General features: G+C 36.0%; 1 protein-coding gene across 2 annotated transcripts; it reads left to right on the plus strand.

Moving 5' to 3' along the window:
- Positions 1–761: 761 nt before the first annotated feature.
- Positions 762–18,021, plus strand: ada (adenosine deaminase). Of its 2 annotated transcripts, XM_027016495.2 has the most exons (12): positions 762–1,068; positions 8,503–8,584; positions 8,890–8,951; positions 9,410–9,532; positions 12,765–12,908; positions 13,148–13,263; positions 13,982–14,106; positions 15,266–15,337; positions 15,697–15,798; positions 16,559–16,626; positions 17,252–17,381; positions 17,640–18,021. In XM_027016495.2, the coding sequence occupies exons 1-12, from the start codon at positions 1,040–1,042 to the stop codon at positions 17,742–17,744; spliced, it is 1,158 nt and encodes a 385-aa protein (XP_026872296.2). In that variant the 5' UTR covers positions 762–1,039; the 3' UTR covers positions 17,745–18,021. The 2 variants fall into 2 exon arrangements, with proteins under 2 accessions (XP_026872296.2, XP_026872297.2); XM_027016496.2 differs by lacking the exon at positions 8,503–8,584 and having other exon boundaries at positions 763–1,068.
- The last annotated feature ends 966 nt before the right edge of the window (positions 18,022–18,987 follow it).

The raw sequence follows: 18,987 nt of genomic DNA on the forward strand, positions 1-18,987 counted from the left end.
TGTATTTTTTATAACTAATACCCAGACATTTTCTTATATTTTACATTTTCTTTAGACATTATATCAATCTGCCATTGCTTTTGGATGTGTTCAGTTGAGTTTAAACCAAAGGTTTCATAAACATAAGAAATATTTATTTTTGGCCTTTTCTCACTAATTGTTTTTATCTGAGATAGCACAACATTGTCTAAGGGTCAAGTCCTTCTAGGTCTTGAGGTAGATAAATGATAAATCTGCTAGGTTATCAATAAATGCAGCTGATGATATATACACATCTCTATACTTAGACAGAGGTCACATTCATACAGGACAATTTAGAGTATCCAGTCAACATAAGCTCCATGTTTGGAAGCAAACCAGACCCCAGAGGAAACCTACACAGACATGGGGAGAACATGGAAAGTCCACCTAGGCAGAGACTCAAACCCTAGTGCTGAGAGGCAAATGTGCTAACCACCAAGCCACTGGATGCTTGAGGGGTAACTTCTAAGCTGTCTATGTCAGTATCAAAAGATATGTTTACAGTGTATGGTTACAGTTTAGTTCGTTTAGTTATTTGCTTTATTTGTTACTATTTTGTTTGTGCAGAGTAGGCCATCCATAGGGGCTACAAGGTAGTCCTCTGTCATCAATGTCCACATGAGGGCGCCAAAGCATTATGTTGACAAACAATACACGTGCGTGCGTGCGTGCGTGTGTGTGTGTGTGTGTGTGTGTGTGTGTATGCATGCGGATGCGGTTCCCGTATACGTTTCTGTCTTACACTGGCGAAATATAAGTTTGGCTGATAGAACGATTTGGACTCGTCGAGAGTGTTTAGTTAATGAAGAGGCGTGGTTGAAAAGTGGTTGCGCCTAAAGTCGACGGTAGAACGTAAGCCGTTCAGTTTCCTAGATAAACTAAGCAGTTTAATGTTTAATGTTCCTAGATAAACTAAGCTTCCCGATTCGGTTAGTGTTCTGAAGCTCTTTGTTTAGAGTGGTTTCATAAGTACAGTAGACTTGTAGACTAACCACGATGGCTGAACATCACTTGAACAATGAAAAACCAATATTTGACAAACCGAAGGTAAGCTTTCTTTTGTAGTCTATCGAGAAGTAGGATATATTTCACTGAAAGACAGATATAGCTATATGGCTAAACGTGTTTTCAATACGTTTTCATTCACTGATTTTTTCTTAAGAACTGTAACAAAAAAAAACATTAAAATAAGGCTGCCATGTTAGTGGGGTTGGTATAGAACGCTTGTTAGGTAACCTTATTACGCTTTTATTTTGGAGCCTTTTGCTCAAGGACTTAAGAAGAAGAAGAATCACAGATTTTTAGATTAAAAATAGATTTAGATTAAAGCAATAGAGCTTTTGGGTGGTTCCTGGTGCATTCATGAAAATATTTATGTATGTATGTGTGTGTGTGTGTGTGTGTGTGTGTGTGTGTGTATGTGTGTGTGTGTATGTGTATGTATGTATATGTATATATATGTGTATATATATATATATATATATATATATATATATATATATATATATATATATGCTGTTTTATTGGTCTAAAAATCTTAGTGCTAAATTGATCTTGGAGTCTATGACTTGCAGCAAGATGTTCAGAACCACACAGAGAAAAAAACAAAAATGAGACTTTTCAAAAAACATGGCACCAGGAATTTTGGGCCCCATGAAAAGATATTACAGTGTGCCCCTTGAAGAAAAAAAAAAGGCCTAATGTTGTAATATTTTTTAGGGTCAGTGTCAGACCTTTAGAATCTCCTAACTCCCCCACCCATACAGTGCCCCAGTTTACACCCGTTTTACACAGATAGTCATGCCCTTCGGAATCATTAGACTGACAGTGAAGGCAATGCAGTGGACTGATAAAGCAACTCAACTGATAAGCACAACCTCTGAGATGGCCTCCATCTGAGAAACATGAGTGTGTCCATACACCTTAGGCTCCACTGATCATATAATACTGATTGTGGAAGACAGGAGGTCTCGCTCTGAGATCAGGCCGCACATCCGTTAACCCAAACTAAATATTGCTTGTGCAGTTGAATTGTTCTTATAAGCCATATGGTGCCAGCTTCTTGGGGTGAGTTCCAAAAGACAACACTTTTATCATTTTACACTAACCATGTGGCAAAATTACATAGATGAGCTCTTAAAAGCATATTGTTTTCAGCTTCTGAAGGATGTTTCCTGCTGTGGAACTGCTCATAGTCCCTTGAGGTCACTAGCATAATATAAAGAATATACAAGGTGTTGATTAATGCTTCATACCATGGAGCTTCTTTTGAAGTAAGTTCCCTTACTGCTGTTGCTTGTTGTTACTTCTGGCTGTTATTTAATCTACATGGTTAATTTCTGAAGACTGCACACCACATATTTGTGCACTGCCATAATACACTTATCTAGTCTGTCTCTTAGGCTAGTGCCCTGCATATTCTATTGCGTTGCACTGTCATGTTTAAATGCATATTTATATTTGTGTTGTAATGTATTGTATCATTGTAAAGAGAAGTTGAAAGTGAAAGTGAAAGGGCTCAACTTTCCTGTGAAATTTTAGTATTTATGAAAAGGTTTAGCTTTAGGCCAGTCATTCCAATATAAGGCTACATTCACATAGCTGGTAAAAGTTGCCCAAATCAACCATTTTCCACATATGTGACAGATGTGTGAGCCTATTTACACTTTGCATTAACATGTATCATTGTTGACGATCACATTTGTATTTCACTTGATCGCATGATTGCAAGCCAGGAACACACCCAACTTACAAAACCACATTTGGAGGTAGTCAAAGACACAGGTCTTGACCACATTTAGTACATGTGTAAATTAAATGTGTCTTCTGTATTCATATACAATTACGCAATCAGAATTATGTCTGCAGGCTGACTGCAGAAATTACAGCATCTGCTTTCTCCTGCAACAAAGCATATGTGTGTTGCCTTTTGTACATTGTATCTGCCCATATTTCACTGTGTATAATACACTGACATAATAACAATCTGTATGTCCAATGCTATAATTACGTTGTTTCTTATAGGTCATGCTGGTATCCTTTCTCTGGATAAACCCTTTTCAACCTTTTTCAAGACATGTAGCTGTCAAAATAGTACACAGGTGTTTATTTAATTAGGATACTTTATTAATTTTTAAAATGTATATTATTGATGTGCTTGTTAGGTTTTTGCTAATGTAAATACTCCAAAAATAGTCTATTTTAAAATGGTTTATTTCAGTTTCTCGTGATCTACTTTTAGCTTGGCTAAATAATATTAGCTGTGGATATTAATTAATTCATATTAACAAATTAACACTGGGAGCAAAACGACAATTATCTGTTCATTACAGGTTTATTCTACACAGGCTAATTTATTTGATAATTTTGATTTTTCCTATGTAGCAAGCAGACAGATTGGCTGATATTAGCTTGCTAGCTAGGGTTTGCCAAAAGAAAAAGATTGGACAAGATGAATGCAATTTTTTTTATTTCAATATAAATTTGTATTCAATCTAAAATGACTGATTGCACATAGTAAAACAAGCCAATGGCTTAGCTAGCTACTTTACTATTTCCAGCGGAGTCGTTCCAACAACGTTTCCAAAAGCATAATTAGCTAGCTAGCATCAAGGATAACCGCAAAAACAGCTAGCTATATCTTCTCATGTTTTCAACCAAATACCAGCAAAATTAATAAATTTAAAAATTAATAAACAAAATAAAATTCGCTGCTAAATTAATTACATGACGTTATACTTTGTCAGATGGATCAGGTAGTTTTTATAATGGGTGGAAGAGTGGTATGTTGCAGTAAGAATTGAATCTTTCATATGGTAATTATTATTATTATTATTATTATTATTATTGCTATTAGTAGTGGTAGTAGTACTAATTATTGGCCTACCAGCATGGTGGTGCGGTGGTTTCAAGATTAGCATTCCAAGTCTATATTATTGATGAGTTCAACAAACCCAAAGAAACATTGAATGTAATGACATAACCACAAAGCTGTCCAATGCTAACTACTCCTCTCTGGCTCTTTTTTTTTATCCATATTGCAGTATTAGCAGATGGTGAAAATGTGTCATTAAGCATTTGATTTGTATCTGCCAGGCAGTTAAGGTGGTATTAATAGTGTTGTATTTATAGCAATGATGAGTTTTCATGGTTTTGTTCATAAAAGGGATGTTTTTAATATTTAGCTCCTGATTTAATGGGTCCTCGATCCCTAACCAAGGTGTATTTAAATTATAAAACATGTTGGATGTATAGTAATTGGTACAACAAAAAGAAGATGCTTCCATTCCCCCTAGATGTTTTGGTTTTGGCATAATAGTTTATTTGGGTATTTTTATTTTTCCAGTAAAATTTGGTAAATGCAGTTTCGAGAACAGAGAATCAGTTAGATCATGGGATAACAGAGATCATTAAAAGAAAGGAATAATAAGAATTTGATTGTGGATATTTGGCAAATTATTGATATTGCTAATTGCTAATTTTCAATTTGTTTAGATTGTTTGTTTGTTTTTTATTTCTTGTAGTAAAGGGATCAAATTTAATTTGTATTAATCCTTTATATTTAGTGGGATATGGATTCCAAAATACTTCATGGAATATTTCACATTTATGGCATTTAGCTGATGCGTTTATCCAAAGCAACTTACAATTTTGAGTGAACACAACTTGAGCGTTAAGGGCCTTGCTCAGGGGCCCAACAGTGGCAATGGTGGGGCTTGAACTGGCAACCTTCTGATTACAAGTGAAGTACATTAGATTAGTGGTGAACCTTGGATTAGTGGTGCAAGAAGGGGCTAGAAATGTTTGTAAGATTGTGCTGAGGATCCTAACAGAGCTGGTGATTTAGTAATTTCTTCCAAACAAAGGTTTATCTGTTGATTTAGTTAGTTTAGGTAGGGAGACACTTCTCATAAATACTTGATACTTGAATGGCGAAGTTGCTTTGTCTGATTAATATAATTTTCATTGAAGTGCCTACATGAATCATGAAGTGCCTAAATGATCACCCGATGGGACAGTGATCCATGTGTTTTCCAGTTCCCAAAAATGGTTAAAATGGTGTTGTATAAGCTGGCGAGGGGTTTATTCAATTTTCTCATTGGGTGTACTGTTGAGTTCATGTTTTATCTTAAGCTGTTCTTTGATAGTTGACTCTGTGAATGTTTGAGAGTTCAGAAGGTCTAGTTTCTCCAGCATCTTTGGTCATTTTTGTTCTTTTCAATTTTTTTGTTCTGCAGTATGACATTATCTTTCTCCTCATAACACCCTTTGCTGTTTCCCAAGCATATACATGCTTTTATACTTAGCAGCTGATTGGTCTTGATGAAGGATACCCAGTCTTGTTTAAAATAACTAGAAAACTCAACTTATTCCTATAGGATTCTCTGATATTTTGGTATCTTTTTTACAGGAAACTATCTGGATTAAAGGCAAAATTTAATGAATGTCCCTGTTTTTTTCAGTTGTTAAATGCAAAACACATTTTATTGTGCCCAGAAAAAAATCATTGCTGGAACACAAGTGAAATATTGTTACACAACATCAGGATTGCATTCGCTTTTCTGTGGTCAACACAAGGGCTTATTTTGTCCTGCAGAGAGAGGAACACCTACTGGTGTAACTCCAACTCACATTAATCTTACATGTTTACTCCCACAACAAGGAGACAGGATGTATGTTATGTCCTTGAAAGATATGAGAGGAATTTTAATGATGAGACAAGCTGTCGAACAGTGCAATCCACAGCACTAAACAAGATTGTGCATTAAGCAGACATTTGTTGGTTTTTCTTCAGTGAGTCTTAGAATTTTAGTGAGTCTTATGTAACTTGTACTTATGTCTTATATTTAGGTTTTTTAAAGCATTTGTGGAGTACAATAAATATAAATAAATTGGATGATTATAGTACACAAGTCCAAATTATAAAAACAAGCAATAATGTTTGACAGAGGAAAAAAACAGAATCAATGTGAACAGTGTTTTATCAGCATTCATACAGTAAGCCTTCATTTTCACCAGCACACATACAGCGGAAGATGTGTTTACGCTGATTTGGAGCACAGACAGCTGTTTTTATATGAGGTGTTTACAGACTACAGTGGAATAAGCTGTACTGATGCACTTGAACTGGTCTGATCTCTGACTTGAGAGATCTAGTAGTGGGCAATATGAAGATATTCTATCACTGCTGTGCTACATTGCATCACCATATACTTTTTCTGAAGATACTGTGTGTATTGTCATCTGCCTGTTTCTAAAAAAAAACAGATTTAGACCAATTGTAGAGAATCTGTAAACATCAATCAGTGCTGTAACACTATCAAATTCAAACTCCTTTGCAATAAAGGGCACACTGAATTTTAGACTTACATCAGTATCTTTTTTAGTTATTTTCTATTACAAATATGTTTCTTTTTCTATTGATTTTAAAACTAATGATAAAAAATTATAAAAATGATCATGTCTGCTTTTTCCTAACATTTTACAGTGTTGCACAACTGATTCATTGGTGTTATGTTATGCCAACACTGGAGCAACTTTCAGAAAAACCTGTTTTCTGTATTGTGAAACAAGGCATTAAAATAACAAATTAGGCAGCTCACTGAGTACAGACATGTATGAAGAACAGACTTTCTCACTCTAAAACATTCAAAAGTCAAGTGAATCCATGTACTGCCTTAACTCACTTTTCTATTGATGGACACTGAAATGGGGACTAGGCCATATTTGTCCAAAATGCTGACCATTGTAAGACAGAAATAATGACGGAAATAAATAATAACCTTGAACAAGATTGTGCATTAAGCAGACATTTGTTGGTTTTTTTTCAGTGAGTCTTAGAATTTTAGTGAGTCTTATATAACTTGTACTTATGTCTTATATTTAGGTTTTTTAAAGCATTTGTGGAGTACAATAAATATAAATAAATTGGATGATTATAGTACACAAGTCCAAATTATAAAAACAAGCAATAATGTTTGACAGAGGAAAAAAACAGAATCAATGTGAACAGTGTTTTATCAGCATTCATACAGTAAGCCTTCATTTTCACCAGCACACATACAGTGGAAGATGTGTTTACGCTGATTTGGAGCACAGACAGCTGTTTTTATATGAGGTGTTTACAGACTACAGTCGAATAAGCTGTACTGATGCACTTGAACTGGTCTGATCTCTGACTTGAGAAATCTAGTAGTGGGCAATATGAAGATATTCTATCACTGCTGTGCTACATTGCATCACCATATACTTTTTCTGAAGATACTGTGTGTATTGTCATCTGCCTGTTTCTAAAAAAAACAGATTTAGACCAATTGTAGAGAATCTGTAAACATCAATCAGTGCTGTAACACTATCAAATTCAAACTCCTTTGCAATAAAGGGCACACTGAATTTTAGACTTACATCAGTATCTTTTTTAGTTTTTTTCTATTACAAATATGTTTCTTTTTCTATTGATTTCAAAACTAATGATAAAAAATTATAAAAATGATCATGTCTACTTTTTCCTAACATTTTACAGTGTTGCACAACTGATTCGTTGGTGTTATGTTATGCCAACACTGGAGCAACTTTCAGAAAAACCTGTTTTCTGTATTGTGAAACAAGGCATTAAAATAACAAATTAGGCAGCTCACTGAGTACAGACATGTATGAAGAACAGACTTTCTCACTCTAAAACATTCAAAAGTCAAGTGAATCCATGTACTGCCTTAACTTACTTTTCTATTGATGGACACTGAAATGGGGACTAGGCCATATTTGTCCAAAATGCTGACCATTGTAAGACAGAAATAATGACGGAAATAAATAATAAGAACCTTGCATATGGTTTTAGCACTAGCAGTTTCGCAGCTGTCTTGTCATGTTTTGCTGTTATTAAAATAGACTCATGACATATTTTTTGACAAATGTAACGGCTTCTTCCCCTATATAGATATTTCTGTTTAAATTCCATCTCTGACCTTGCACTGCCTCTTAATTGTGTGTTATATGGTATTGCAATGTGGTCTTCTATCTATATCACATTTATTGAAATGATAAAACCACTTGTGATGTGATATGCATTTTGAATCTCTCTTACTGAAATAAAGAAATCATATCCATTTTTTTCTGAAGCACATTATCCATGCAGTTTTACATGGAACATACAGATCGCTGAACTTTGATCAAAACCCATGGTTATTAATACAGAACTAATGTCATTTATGTTCCTCAAAGTTAGTTTGTTCAGATAACACTGTCAACATGAAGGTTTCACTGAAGGCTTCTTGGTGGATGAATATTGCCCTCATTTATTTCATGATGTGCATGTGCAGAGAAGCCTGGTAATATGTTGACTGCACAATGTGAGGCAGGGTGCAAACAGCCTTGCATCAGCTTGTGTGAAGGCCTTGTTTGCAGCTTATACTTCCTGTTCTCCACAGTCTTACGTTGACTTCATCTTTATTTAACTTTTTCCTGTTCATTTCTATTCTCCAGCTCCAGTTCTATTTATGAGGCTCTTCCTCTTTTACATGAGAGGACACCAAAGAAGAAAAAGGATCATTTTCACATTTGTTGTGTAAGGTGATTTGATTAGGAAAGGAAAGTTGGAACTGAGTTATGAGTCCTTTAAAAAAAAAAAACAGGGCTGTGAAATCACCTAAGGGTCATTATTGCTGGTCACACAATAAGATCTGCCTTTCGGCTATGTCGAGGGCATATCTGCAGTAGGTTGCTTGATTTAAAACCAACTTTATTTGCATGTTTTTTTCTCTGTTGTATAGTAGATTCTGGCTATACTGTGCTATACTAGCAGGTCTTGAAATACTATATGGATTTGGATCAGTATGTTTTATGGTTATTGTGTCCTGTGTTAAACTGTAGGTGGAGCTACATGTGCATCTTGATGGTGCAGTTCGAATAGAGACCATCATAGATGTGGCCAAGTAAGTAATACTTTATTTGTATGGTCTTTACTCTTCTTACCTAACCTCAAAGACGATTTCTCTCTCTCTCTCTCTCTCTCTCTCTCTCTCTCTCTCTCTCTCTCTCTATCTAACTGTCTGTCCTGTTTTCCCACAAAAAAAACCAACATGCTTAACTTCTTGACTAGAATTACAGCTACCAATTAATTATGTAATTTCAGTTCCTCAGAGCAAAAGTGTTGGCAACAAAGAAAACCTTCAAAATCTTACTTTTTTCTTATCAACAATTTAAATGTGTGAAATTTTCTTCAAAGTTTAAGGCAGAGTATCTAACAAAGAAAAACCTCTACTAAAGTAAAGAAACCCTCTACTAAAGAATGTCAAAAAAAAAACATCTACTAAAGTAATTAGCATTCTATTATTATGCCATGTGAGTACCATTTCTTCAGATTCCCCTCTTTCTCTTGGCTGTGTTTCAGGAGACGGGGTATTAAACTTCCTGCAGCCACAGTGGTCGAGATGACCCACCTGTGCACACTGCGTGAACCGGCAACCCTCACGCAGTTCCTGGATAAGTTTAAACAATACATGCATGTCATTGCGTAAGTACTGTCTCATGCTAAGAAGGAAGAAAAATGTTTTTTGTTTTGTAGAGACTGGATGGCTGACAATTACTAAGAAATCTCCTTAGATGCCATCTGCAAAGTTTATTTAATTGTGCAGTAGTGGAAAGCCAACATCTCCCCTGCTGCCCAGAAGCAATTTAAAATGCAGGGCACACATGCCTGAGACGTCATACACATATTACACATTTGTATTACAAAAAGTCCGTGCAGCTTTATAAAAGAGAATTCCATATAGGAGTCCTGTGTAAAGATGAACACTTTGCTGTTTACGCGACCCTTTCAGTTAAAGCGCCTTTTAGCGCTAGACCAGCAAGGCCAAAAGCAGGATCTAAAGCAAGCTTTTGTGTGGTAAGTAGATACAGCCTTTGTCGCAATTGTGAATGTTTTTTCGACTGGAAATAGGGCACACACTCGCTGAACATGTCCATGCTGGATTTTCTTTTGTTTTGACTCTACAGTCATGGCCAAATGTTTTGAGACTAGCACAAATTTTGGTTTTCACAAAGTTTGTTGTTTCAGTTTTTATGGTGGCAGTTTGCATTAACTCAAGATTGTGAAGAGTGATCAGATGAATTGCAATTCATTGCAAGGTCATTCTTTGCCATGAAAATTAACTTGATCACAAAAATTACTGCATTTCAGCCCTGCCACCAAATGGTCTGCTAACATAATTCCAGTGATCTTCTTGTTAGTTCAGGAGAAAGTGTTAACGAGGACATGGCAGCTGATTTAATTCAACCATTTATTGAATCATCAAGAACTTCAAGTTGAGAGGTTCAGTTGCAACGAAGAAGGCTTCAGGGAACCCAAGAAAGTCAAGCAAGTGCCAGGACTGTCTCCTAAAGAGGATGCAGCTATGGGATCGGGTCACCAATGCAGAACATGCTCAGGAATGGCAGAAGGCATGTGTGAGTGCATCTGCACGCTTTTGGGGGATGGCTTGCTATCAAGAAGAGCAGCAAAGAAGCCACTTCTCGCCAAGAAAGACATCAAGGACAGACTTAATTTCTTCAGGAAGTATAGGGATTGGACTGCAGAGGTGTGGGGTAAAGTTATTTTCTCTGATGAAGCCCCCTTCAGACTGTTTGGGACATCTGGACAAATAATTATCCGGAGAGGAAAAGGTGAGCGCTATCATGAGTCCTGTGTCATGCCAACAGTGAGGCATCCTGAGACCATTCATGTGTGGGGTTGCTTCTCATCCAAGGGAGTGGGTTTGCTCAAAATTTTGTCTAAGAACACTGCCATGAATAAGGAATGGTATCAAAAGATCCTCCAAGAGCAACTTCTCCCAATGATCCAGGAGCAATCTGGTGATTAACAATACTTTTTGCAGCATGGCGGCGCACCATGTCACAAGGCAAAAGTGATAAAGTGGCTTAGTGAACAAAATATTGAAACTTTGGGTCCATAGCCAGGAAACTCCCCCAGATCTCAATTCCATTGAGAACATTGGTCAATCCACAAAAAGAGGGTGGACAAACAAAAACACAGAAACTCTGAAACTCCAAGCACTGATTTGGCAAGAATGGGTTGCTATCAGTCAATTTTTTGCCCAGAAGCTGATATCCAGCATGCCAAGGCGAATTGCAGAAGTCTTAAAAAAGAAGAGTCAACACTGTAAATATTAAGTCTTTGCTTAAACTGGATGTATTTGTCAATAAAAAGTTAAAACACTTATGAAATGCTTATAATTGTACATCACTATACCATATAAACATCTGACAAAAGCATCTAAAAAGAATTAGGCAGTAAACTTTTTTAAAACCAAAATTTGTGTTGGTCTCAAAACCTTTGGCCACGATTGTACATAAAATGTCATTGTGGATGTAATTGTTTTTTTCCCAATCTTGTGCTGTCAGCTGGTGCTTTTAAAAGTGTTATACTTTGAGAGAGGAAGTAAAAGAGGGAAGCATAGCAGTCCTTTGTCAGCAAATGCATAAGAACCAAAGATATGTTTGGTGTTTAGTGTGGAAACCAATTTCAACTAAATTATTTTTTTATCTTTAAGTGAATTGCTATGTCATTATTTTGAGATTCAGTCAGATTATTAAAATCTACTAATAATTATATATACTAGTAATTATTTTGAAATATGAAGACATTATCTTGACATACTAAGCTATTTTAAGATGATGTGATTATACTATCATTATTTTGAGTTATTATTCTGATAGCAAATTACTATTCTGAGCTACAAAGTCATTATTTTAAGATATTATTTTGAGATACAAAGTTATTATTTTGGGAAACTCATGTTTTGAGGTAGAAAGTCATTATTTTGAGATACTATTACTTTTTAGATAGCAAGTCATTTAGAGATTACAGTATTGTCTGCTATTGTCTCATAGCACAACAGAAGCAGGTAAGACAAACAGAACTATGTCAAAAACGGCCAGTGAGTATGGGCAGAAAATAGGTGGACACAATAAACTGGCAACTCAGTGTGCACAATAGATCAGTTGCTACCCAGCCCTGCTTCTGGAATATAAGTGCAGATTTTAGTCTTCCTTGTTTCCTTTCTGAGTTGAAGTGGATGTGGGGAATGCATTGAAATGACAGTGCAGGGCAGGTCTGTTTCAGAGGCAGGCTTGGGAACTAGTGCCGTACATATATAACATTATCTTACATCCACTCACCTTTGTTATAATGCAAAAAAATTATAAAAAGACAAACTCCATCTCTGCTTACTGTTTGAGAACTGTGATTCTGCAAAATAATTATAGTGTTGTTGGATGTGTTTTAAATGACATGAAAGAAAAAGATCTCACAAAATGAAGCAGACTGCACAATGCAATACTAGAACTTTACGGATTAGAAGAACAGTGTTCTAATATTAAGTGTGTTTAAATGTTCACAAAAATTCAGTTCCTTGGACACAGATCAATTTATTTAGAAATAAAGCATAGTTTCTATTTAACAGTTTTTTAAACTATTTTTTTCGGCCTGATTCCAATTAGCTTTAATTTTCTCGAAGCCTTGAATACTGGTGAAGGGATTATTAAACAATCTGCTTTCAAAGATCTCTTTCCAAAGCTGTTTCCAGAGTACTCTTTGTGAAGGGTCTTTACTAGAAATCAGTGAAGTGTTCATTGACAGTTGCTCCAGGCTTCAGTAACATGGAGTTAAGCTTAAAGCAAAATCATCAACAATTAGTAATTGGGAGAATTTGTGACTCCTTGTTGTATGATTCATGTTGTTATTGCAGAGGTGACAGAAAGGCCATTAAGAGAATAGCCTATGAGTTTGTGGAGACCAAAGCCAAAGAAGGAGTAATCTATGTGGAGGTGAGGTACAGCCCCCACTTATTAGCCAACAGAAATGTGGACCCGATACCATGGAACCAGAAAGAGTGAGTCTTTTGCCGTTCCATTCAGCAATGAAAAATGTGGAAATATGTGAAATAATAATTTGATTTTGTTAATTATCTAATTGTGTGTCATTACAATCATAGCAGGATGACAAGACTCGGATGTGTTCTTTATTATGATTAGGTTTTCATTTGAGTTTCCTGGCTACCCTGAGGCCTGATAGTATAGCTATTTTTAACCTTGTACTCCGGCTCTTTGCTGTATCTGATCCGGTTGCCAGAGGCGATGTGACACCAGATGAAGTTGTGAAGCTCGTGAACCAGGGTTTGAAGGAGGGTGAGAAGGCATTCAAGACCAAAGCCAGGTCCATTCTGTGCTGCATGAGGCACATGCCAAGTAATGTAACCTTAACCCCCTCCCCTGATCAATCTCTTGCTCTCTATCTGTTTATCTTTCTCTTTTGTTCTTGTGTGTACACCATATCATGAATCCTTGCTGTTGGCCTTTGAACGCCATGAGGAGATCACAGATCCCTATGAGGAATGTTTCTGCTATCTCTTAATTCTGGCTTTTGCTGCCTGTTGCATTTCAGCACATGTTCTGTACACACTTTGTAATAAATGTAATTGAGCTTGCCTGCTAATATAAAGACTGGTAAGTGAGACAAGGAGTCTGGAAGAGATTTAGGGGGGCTTGAACCTTGCAGTTTCCTTCCTAGGTCACGAAACAGGAAAGATTGATTTCCTGTATGTGTAGTCTTGTATTGAGTCTGGATTTTGTGAAGCACTTATTTAATTACTAGTGGATTACTAGTGTGACCACCAATCCTTATTTGCAAACAATTTGTCATTTATTTAAGATTTTAGCAATATGCATTACACTGAGATTGCACCATAAATAGCATGTGGGGGTGTTATCCATATTGCGCTATGGGCATCTATAGATGTTCTTAATCTTCAGAGAGTCATTTGCATGTCATGACATATTCATGAAAGTATAGAGTGATGCCTGAGGCTAAGGTCCCTATACACTATACAGTACACTGTGTTCTAATGAACTGTGTGTGTATTGGGTGTGTGTGTGTGTGTGTGTTCTGTTTGTGTGGACTATACAGACTGGTCTATGGATGTGGTGGAACTGTGTAAGAAGTATCGGAATGAAGGTGTTGTGGCCATCGATTTAGCAGGAGATGAGTCTCTGAACTGTGAAAATTATCCAGGGCACGTAAAAGCATATGAGGTACAAGCTACCCTTTCCAGTGTTCACCATGGAAATATATCCAATGCCTGTTTTTCAGGATGCTGATTAAATATAATCCTTGAATAATCTTGGAAGGTAAAAGGTGTTCCTTCTTCATGGATGAGGGCCATAACAATTCTTGCTATGACCAAACATTTAACCTCCCTTGCTGATGTGTCAATTATTAGAGAAAACCTTTAAAAGACACTAATTAATCTTTATTAGGACTATTATAAAACCACAAGGCAATGTATTGAGTCTTGTTAGCTAAGGAAAACATTGTTATTGCAATTTCTTATCTGCCACTTGTTGATTTATTCAAGGTCTCCTTAAGGGACTACATTCTTACATATGTAAGACTGACTCTGCAGTCCTAAAGGTGCCACACAGTCATTTTTAAATCCACAATGTTTGCAGTCATCCACAAATTTTTGTTTTGTTAAAATAAGAATTTGGTTTTGTTCTTCATAACATTTAGACAAGTACTTATTCAAAAGGTTAACGTCTTCTAATATCTCACTAGTCTGCCATGTACTCACATAAAAGTTGCTGTGCTTTGTGCTACTTGATGTTGTATTGATTGATGTGCTCATCTGGGTAGCATAGTCATTCCAAATGTTTAAGCTTCAGATATTATCTGTGACACACAATTGACCAGCTAAGCTGGGAAGTGTATGCAGTAAAATCAGAAGGGAAGATATTAGAACTTGAGGAAAATAAGGAATTTTAGGGGAATAGGTCTGGGAATTGTGATATGATACTTAAGACCACAGAGGGACACAATGACATCTGTTTATGACATTAGTTTGAATCTCTACACAAACAGTACTTCTTTATTATTTCAGGATCCTGCATATTTTAAAGTATAAAACACCCATATATCCTTTGCTATTAAAAAAGCAGTCATATTGTACATCAGAAGTAACAGTGTTGCATGTGGTTAGTTCATTTCATTTGTTTAGTCTTTATTTAACTTTCCTTGAAAGTTCTAATGCACTCAAGTGGATATCTTAATTAGTTATTTTAAATGTACCACCTTGTTATATAATGATCAAGAAAGAAAGCTGTGGATATATTTAGTCAGGGTGGGCCCTCAACACAGATCATGCTCTTTTTAACCTTTACTGCATGTGTGATTAACACATTCTATTATCAATAGGAAGCAATTCGAAGTGGCATCCACAGAACAGTACATGCAGGAGAGGTGGGCTTACCATCTGTGGTGAGAGAGGTGAATTATTGTTCTACTCTGGAACAATATTTACTGTTTCCTGTACTCCAAGCACACTGAGAACGTCACATATGAGCAAGAAGAAAAAAAACAAACAAAAGCACACCATGTCAACCTCAGCTACTCCCAATGTGTCAATATAAAAATGTAGAGGTCCAGCATGCTGTAAAACATGGAGTAAACATGAAGTAATCTCCCAACCTTGAGTTGGAAGTGTTTTAATCTTATACGTCATTGTACCATCCTATCCTAAGAGAACTTTTTGACCATTCAAGTAATGTTGAATTATTGCAAGCTGGTGCATTTTTAAAGGGGGTGCATGCTGTGCCTGTGATGCTTCCTCTGTGTTCTTTCCACAGGCTGTGGAGGTTCTTAAAGCTGAGCGCATCGGACATGGATATCACACAGTTAAGGACCAAGCTCTGTACAGTGAGCTCCTGAAAAAGAATATGCATTTTGAGGTAAGAATGCTGATTCCTGATGCTGATTAAAGCAGTATGGTGTTCTCTGGTCTGGAGTTCTAATGTAGGTCTATACCCACATTATGCTTAAATAGTTTATAAATGTAGGTGCAAGCTTAAGTAAAGCACAGTCAGAAGATAAAGGGAAATGCTTGTGATCTAGCCATACTGCCCTCAGGTGGTGAGCTGCAAATGCCTTTTATACACTGTACACTGCCCAAAGTCATATGTCAGTGAAAAAGGTATAAATGACATGTTTTAGTGTTTAACTGCACATTGGAATGGGCAAAATAAGTGACCTTGTTGATGAAAATGAGGGACTATTTGATAGGTCTTGCAAGGCTCATCTTAATTTAAGACTCGTTAAGGGCATGTGCTACCACTTAATGGTTCCAGGAACAGATTGTGAATTTCCTTTGTTTCTGTAGCCTTCACAGATCACAACTCTATTATGAAGCATTTTTGGTATGAGGAGGAAAAGACTGTTCACAGTACAACACATACAGCTGTTCAGTTTGCAGCAACGATTCATGCAGAGGCAAATTATACTGTTCGAAAGGCCAGAAGAGGCACAGCATGCTACTAGATAGATTTACCTAAAAACTGGCAATGCGGTGTAATTATGTTATCTATCCGTTTAATAATGTATTAACATTTTATAAAACATAGATTCTAATTTTAAATGTTAAATCACAAGACTACCATACCACAGTATGGTACCTAAACTGTGAGCTCATATAAAATATATGTTTTGTTTTAGACATGTCCAATCTCCAGTAAACTGACAGGAGCCTGTGATCCTGACTTCTGTAAGCACCCAGTCATCAGGTAAGGATTTGACCCATACTGACTCATATAAATTGTGGAGCACCAGTAACCTGACTAACAAACATATCAGTTACAATGATGATGATGATGATTAATAGTAATAATAATTATAATAACCTTTATTTATATAATACTTGATGGCTATAATTGCATTAAATTTGTTCAGAGGAAAATTCAGTCAATGGAAAAAACTTATGAAACATGTGACAGAATTTTCACTACAGCATGCCTTTTTAATGTCCTTAAATGCTTAACAACAGCAATCCATTTCCATTTAAATTAATTTCGGATTTATTTATCTGCTTAATTGGCCTGCAAATAGTGACTGCGGTCTACAGCAGGTACTCCCAAAGATCTGGTCAAGTTTTGCTTAGCAACTGTGACAGATAGTGGAGATGATCTCAGACTTAACTGAGATTAGTCATTATTTCTGAACTTTATTAATGAATACATGAAGTGTGAATGACATGGGAAGCAGGCTATATCCTTTGAAAATGTTATGTAAATGTAAGATCAAAAGTTTACATTGACGTTTGGATTCAAGTTCTTTACTTCTGACCTGCTTTAGATGTTGTGTATGTAATTGGGAAATCTCTCTAGTTCATCTTGCCTTTTGTCTGTGCAGGTTCAAGGAAGACAAGGCTAACTACTCCCTGAACACAGATGATCCATTGATCTTCAACTCCACTTTAGAAACAGATTACCAGACTGTGAAGATGTACATGGGCTTCACTGAGGCTGAGTTTATTAGGGTGGTGAGAAAAGGTTTTTCTCTTTTTACAAAGAGACCATGTATTGTGTCACACATCCCCCAGGCATTAAGGTCCAAAATTCTAGCTTGTCAGTGAAACTGTTGCATTCATTAATATAGCATTTATTACAGTATATCTAAAGGAATAAGGATAATAAATAATTAATAACTTGTTTTATAGCAAATTAAAGTACCTAACATTGCACCCATTCTTAATTATCTTTATAAAGAGTGTTTAATTAATGAACTGACTGTTTGACAGAACATAAATGCAGCCACGTCCTGCTTCCTGCCTGAGAAGGAGAAGAAGGACCTTCTGAATGAGCTGTACGGGGCGTATGGCATGGTGCAGAACACCAGCTTCTAGAAACAGTCAAGACAACCTCTTTCAAACAACTATGGGAAAGCGAATCTTACAGCATACCTCAACTAAAAGAACACCTCTCAACTGAGCCCACACTCAGAATGAATAAGGCTCCTTCTTTCAAAGTTTACCATACAATACTTGAGTACAGTTTTTATTTTCTTAGCAAAGCAGCATTTGTAAATCATATAGCGAAATTTGTGCCTGAATAAATTGCTGAATAATGGATCACTGCTTATGTATGAAAGGGACCCAGCAAGTAATCAATTTGATGTGGGCATAAATATGAAATTTGGGCATCTTCAGTGTCTTTATTTAGGACTGAGCAAAACAATTTCTGCCAAATTCAGCACTTACCAGTCATTATCTTTTTGCCTTTTAACTGCAGTCCCAACACCATTGTACTTCCAAGGAACTGAATAAAATACTGAACAAAAACATCATATTATAATAAAGGCTTCATTTAGCAAGATAAATTAAAAATGAAAAGGCAATATACACTTAGTAAAATGCAATTTGTAATATGCAAATTAAGCCATGTTATTAGGCATGCTTGCACTTAGCTGAAATGTTTCTTTAAGTTAAATATGTTAAGTGAACTTTCCAAATGGGTAAATACTGCAAATTTTACATCAGTTTACCAGCCTACTGTGAGATAGTCTGGAGTTAATAGTAATACTTTTACTTGAGCTTCCTGTAAATAAATAACCTTAAGCAGAGCAGAAATCACACTGACTAAAATTACATTGACTAGTTACATCATTAGCAACACCTACTTTGACCGTTGTCACAAAGCAACTATACACATGTCTGCGTCCAAGCCCCCAGTGAGTAAGCCAAAGGTGACAGTGGCAAGGAAAAACTTCAGTATTAATTATTAATTAAGTATTATTATTAAGTACATATATGTTGCATTTTTATCATTTATTTGCAATTTCTAAATATATAATTACAAATTATAGCCCATATGTTGACATGCACATTTTTATCCAAACCTCTACCCCTTTCATTACTGGTAATTTTCTTACAAGACCACTGCAGATATTATTTGACTATATGATATGAATATTATTATTTATGCGTCGTATATGGTACAAACATTGCTTGACAACAAATCAGCTATAGGTGCTAACATTACCATTATGAGATGTACTAATGAGGTAGCAATTTCTAATAGTCACTAGTGGGGTTTTATTTCAGTTTAAGAAAATTGCAATTCAGTGAGTCAAGTATGACATATAGAGTG

Source organism: Electrophorus electricus, chromosome 22 (assembly GCF_013358815.1).
Source record: "Electrophorus electricus isolate fEleEle1 chromosome 22, fEleEle1.pri, whole genome shotgun sequence".
Classification (NCBI taxonomy): domain Eukaryota; kingdom Metazoa; phylum Chordata; class Actinopteri; order Gymnotiformes; family Gymnotidae; genus Electrophorus; species Electrophorus electricus.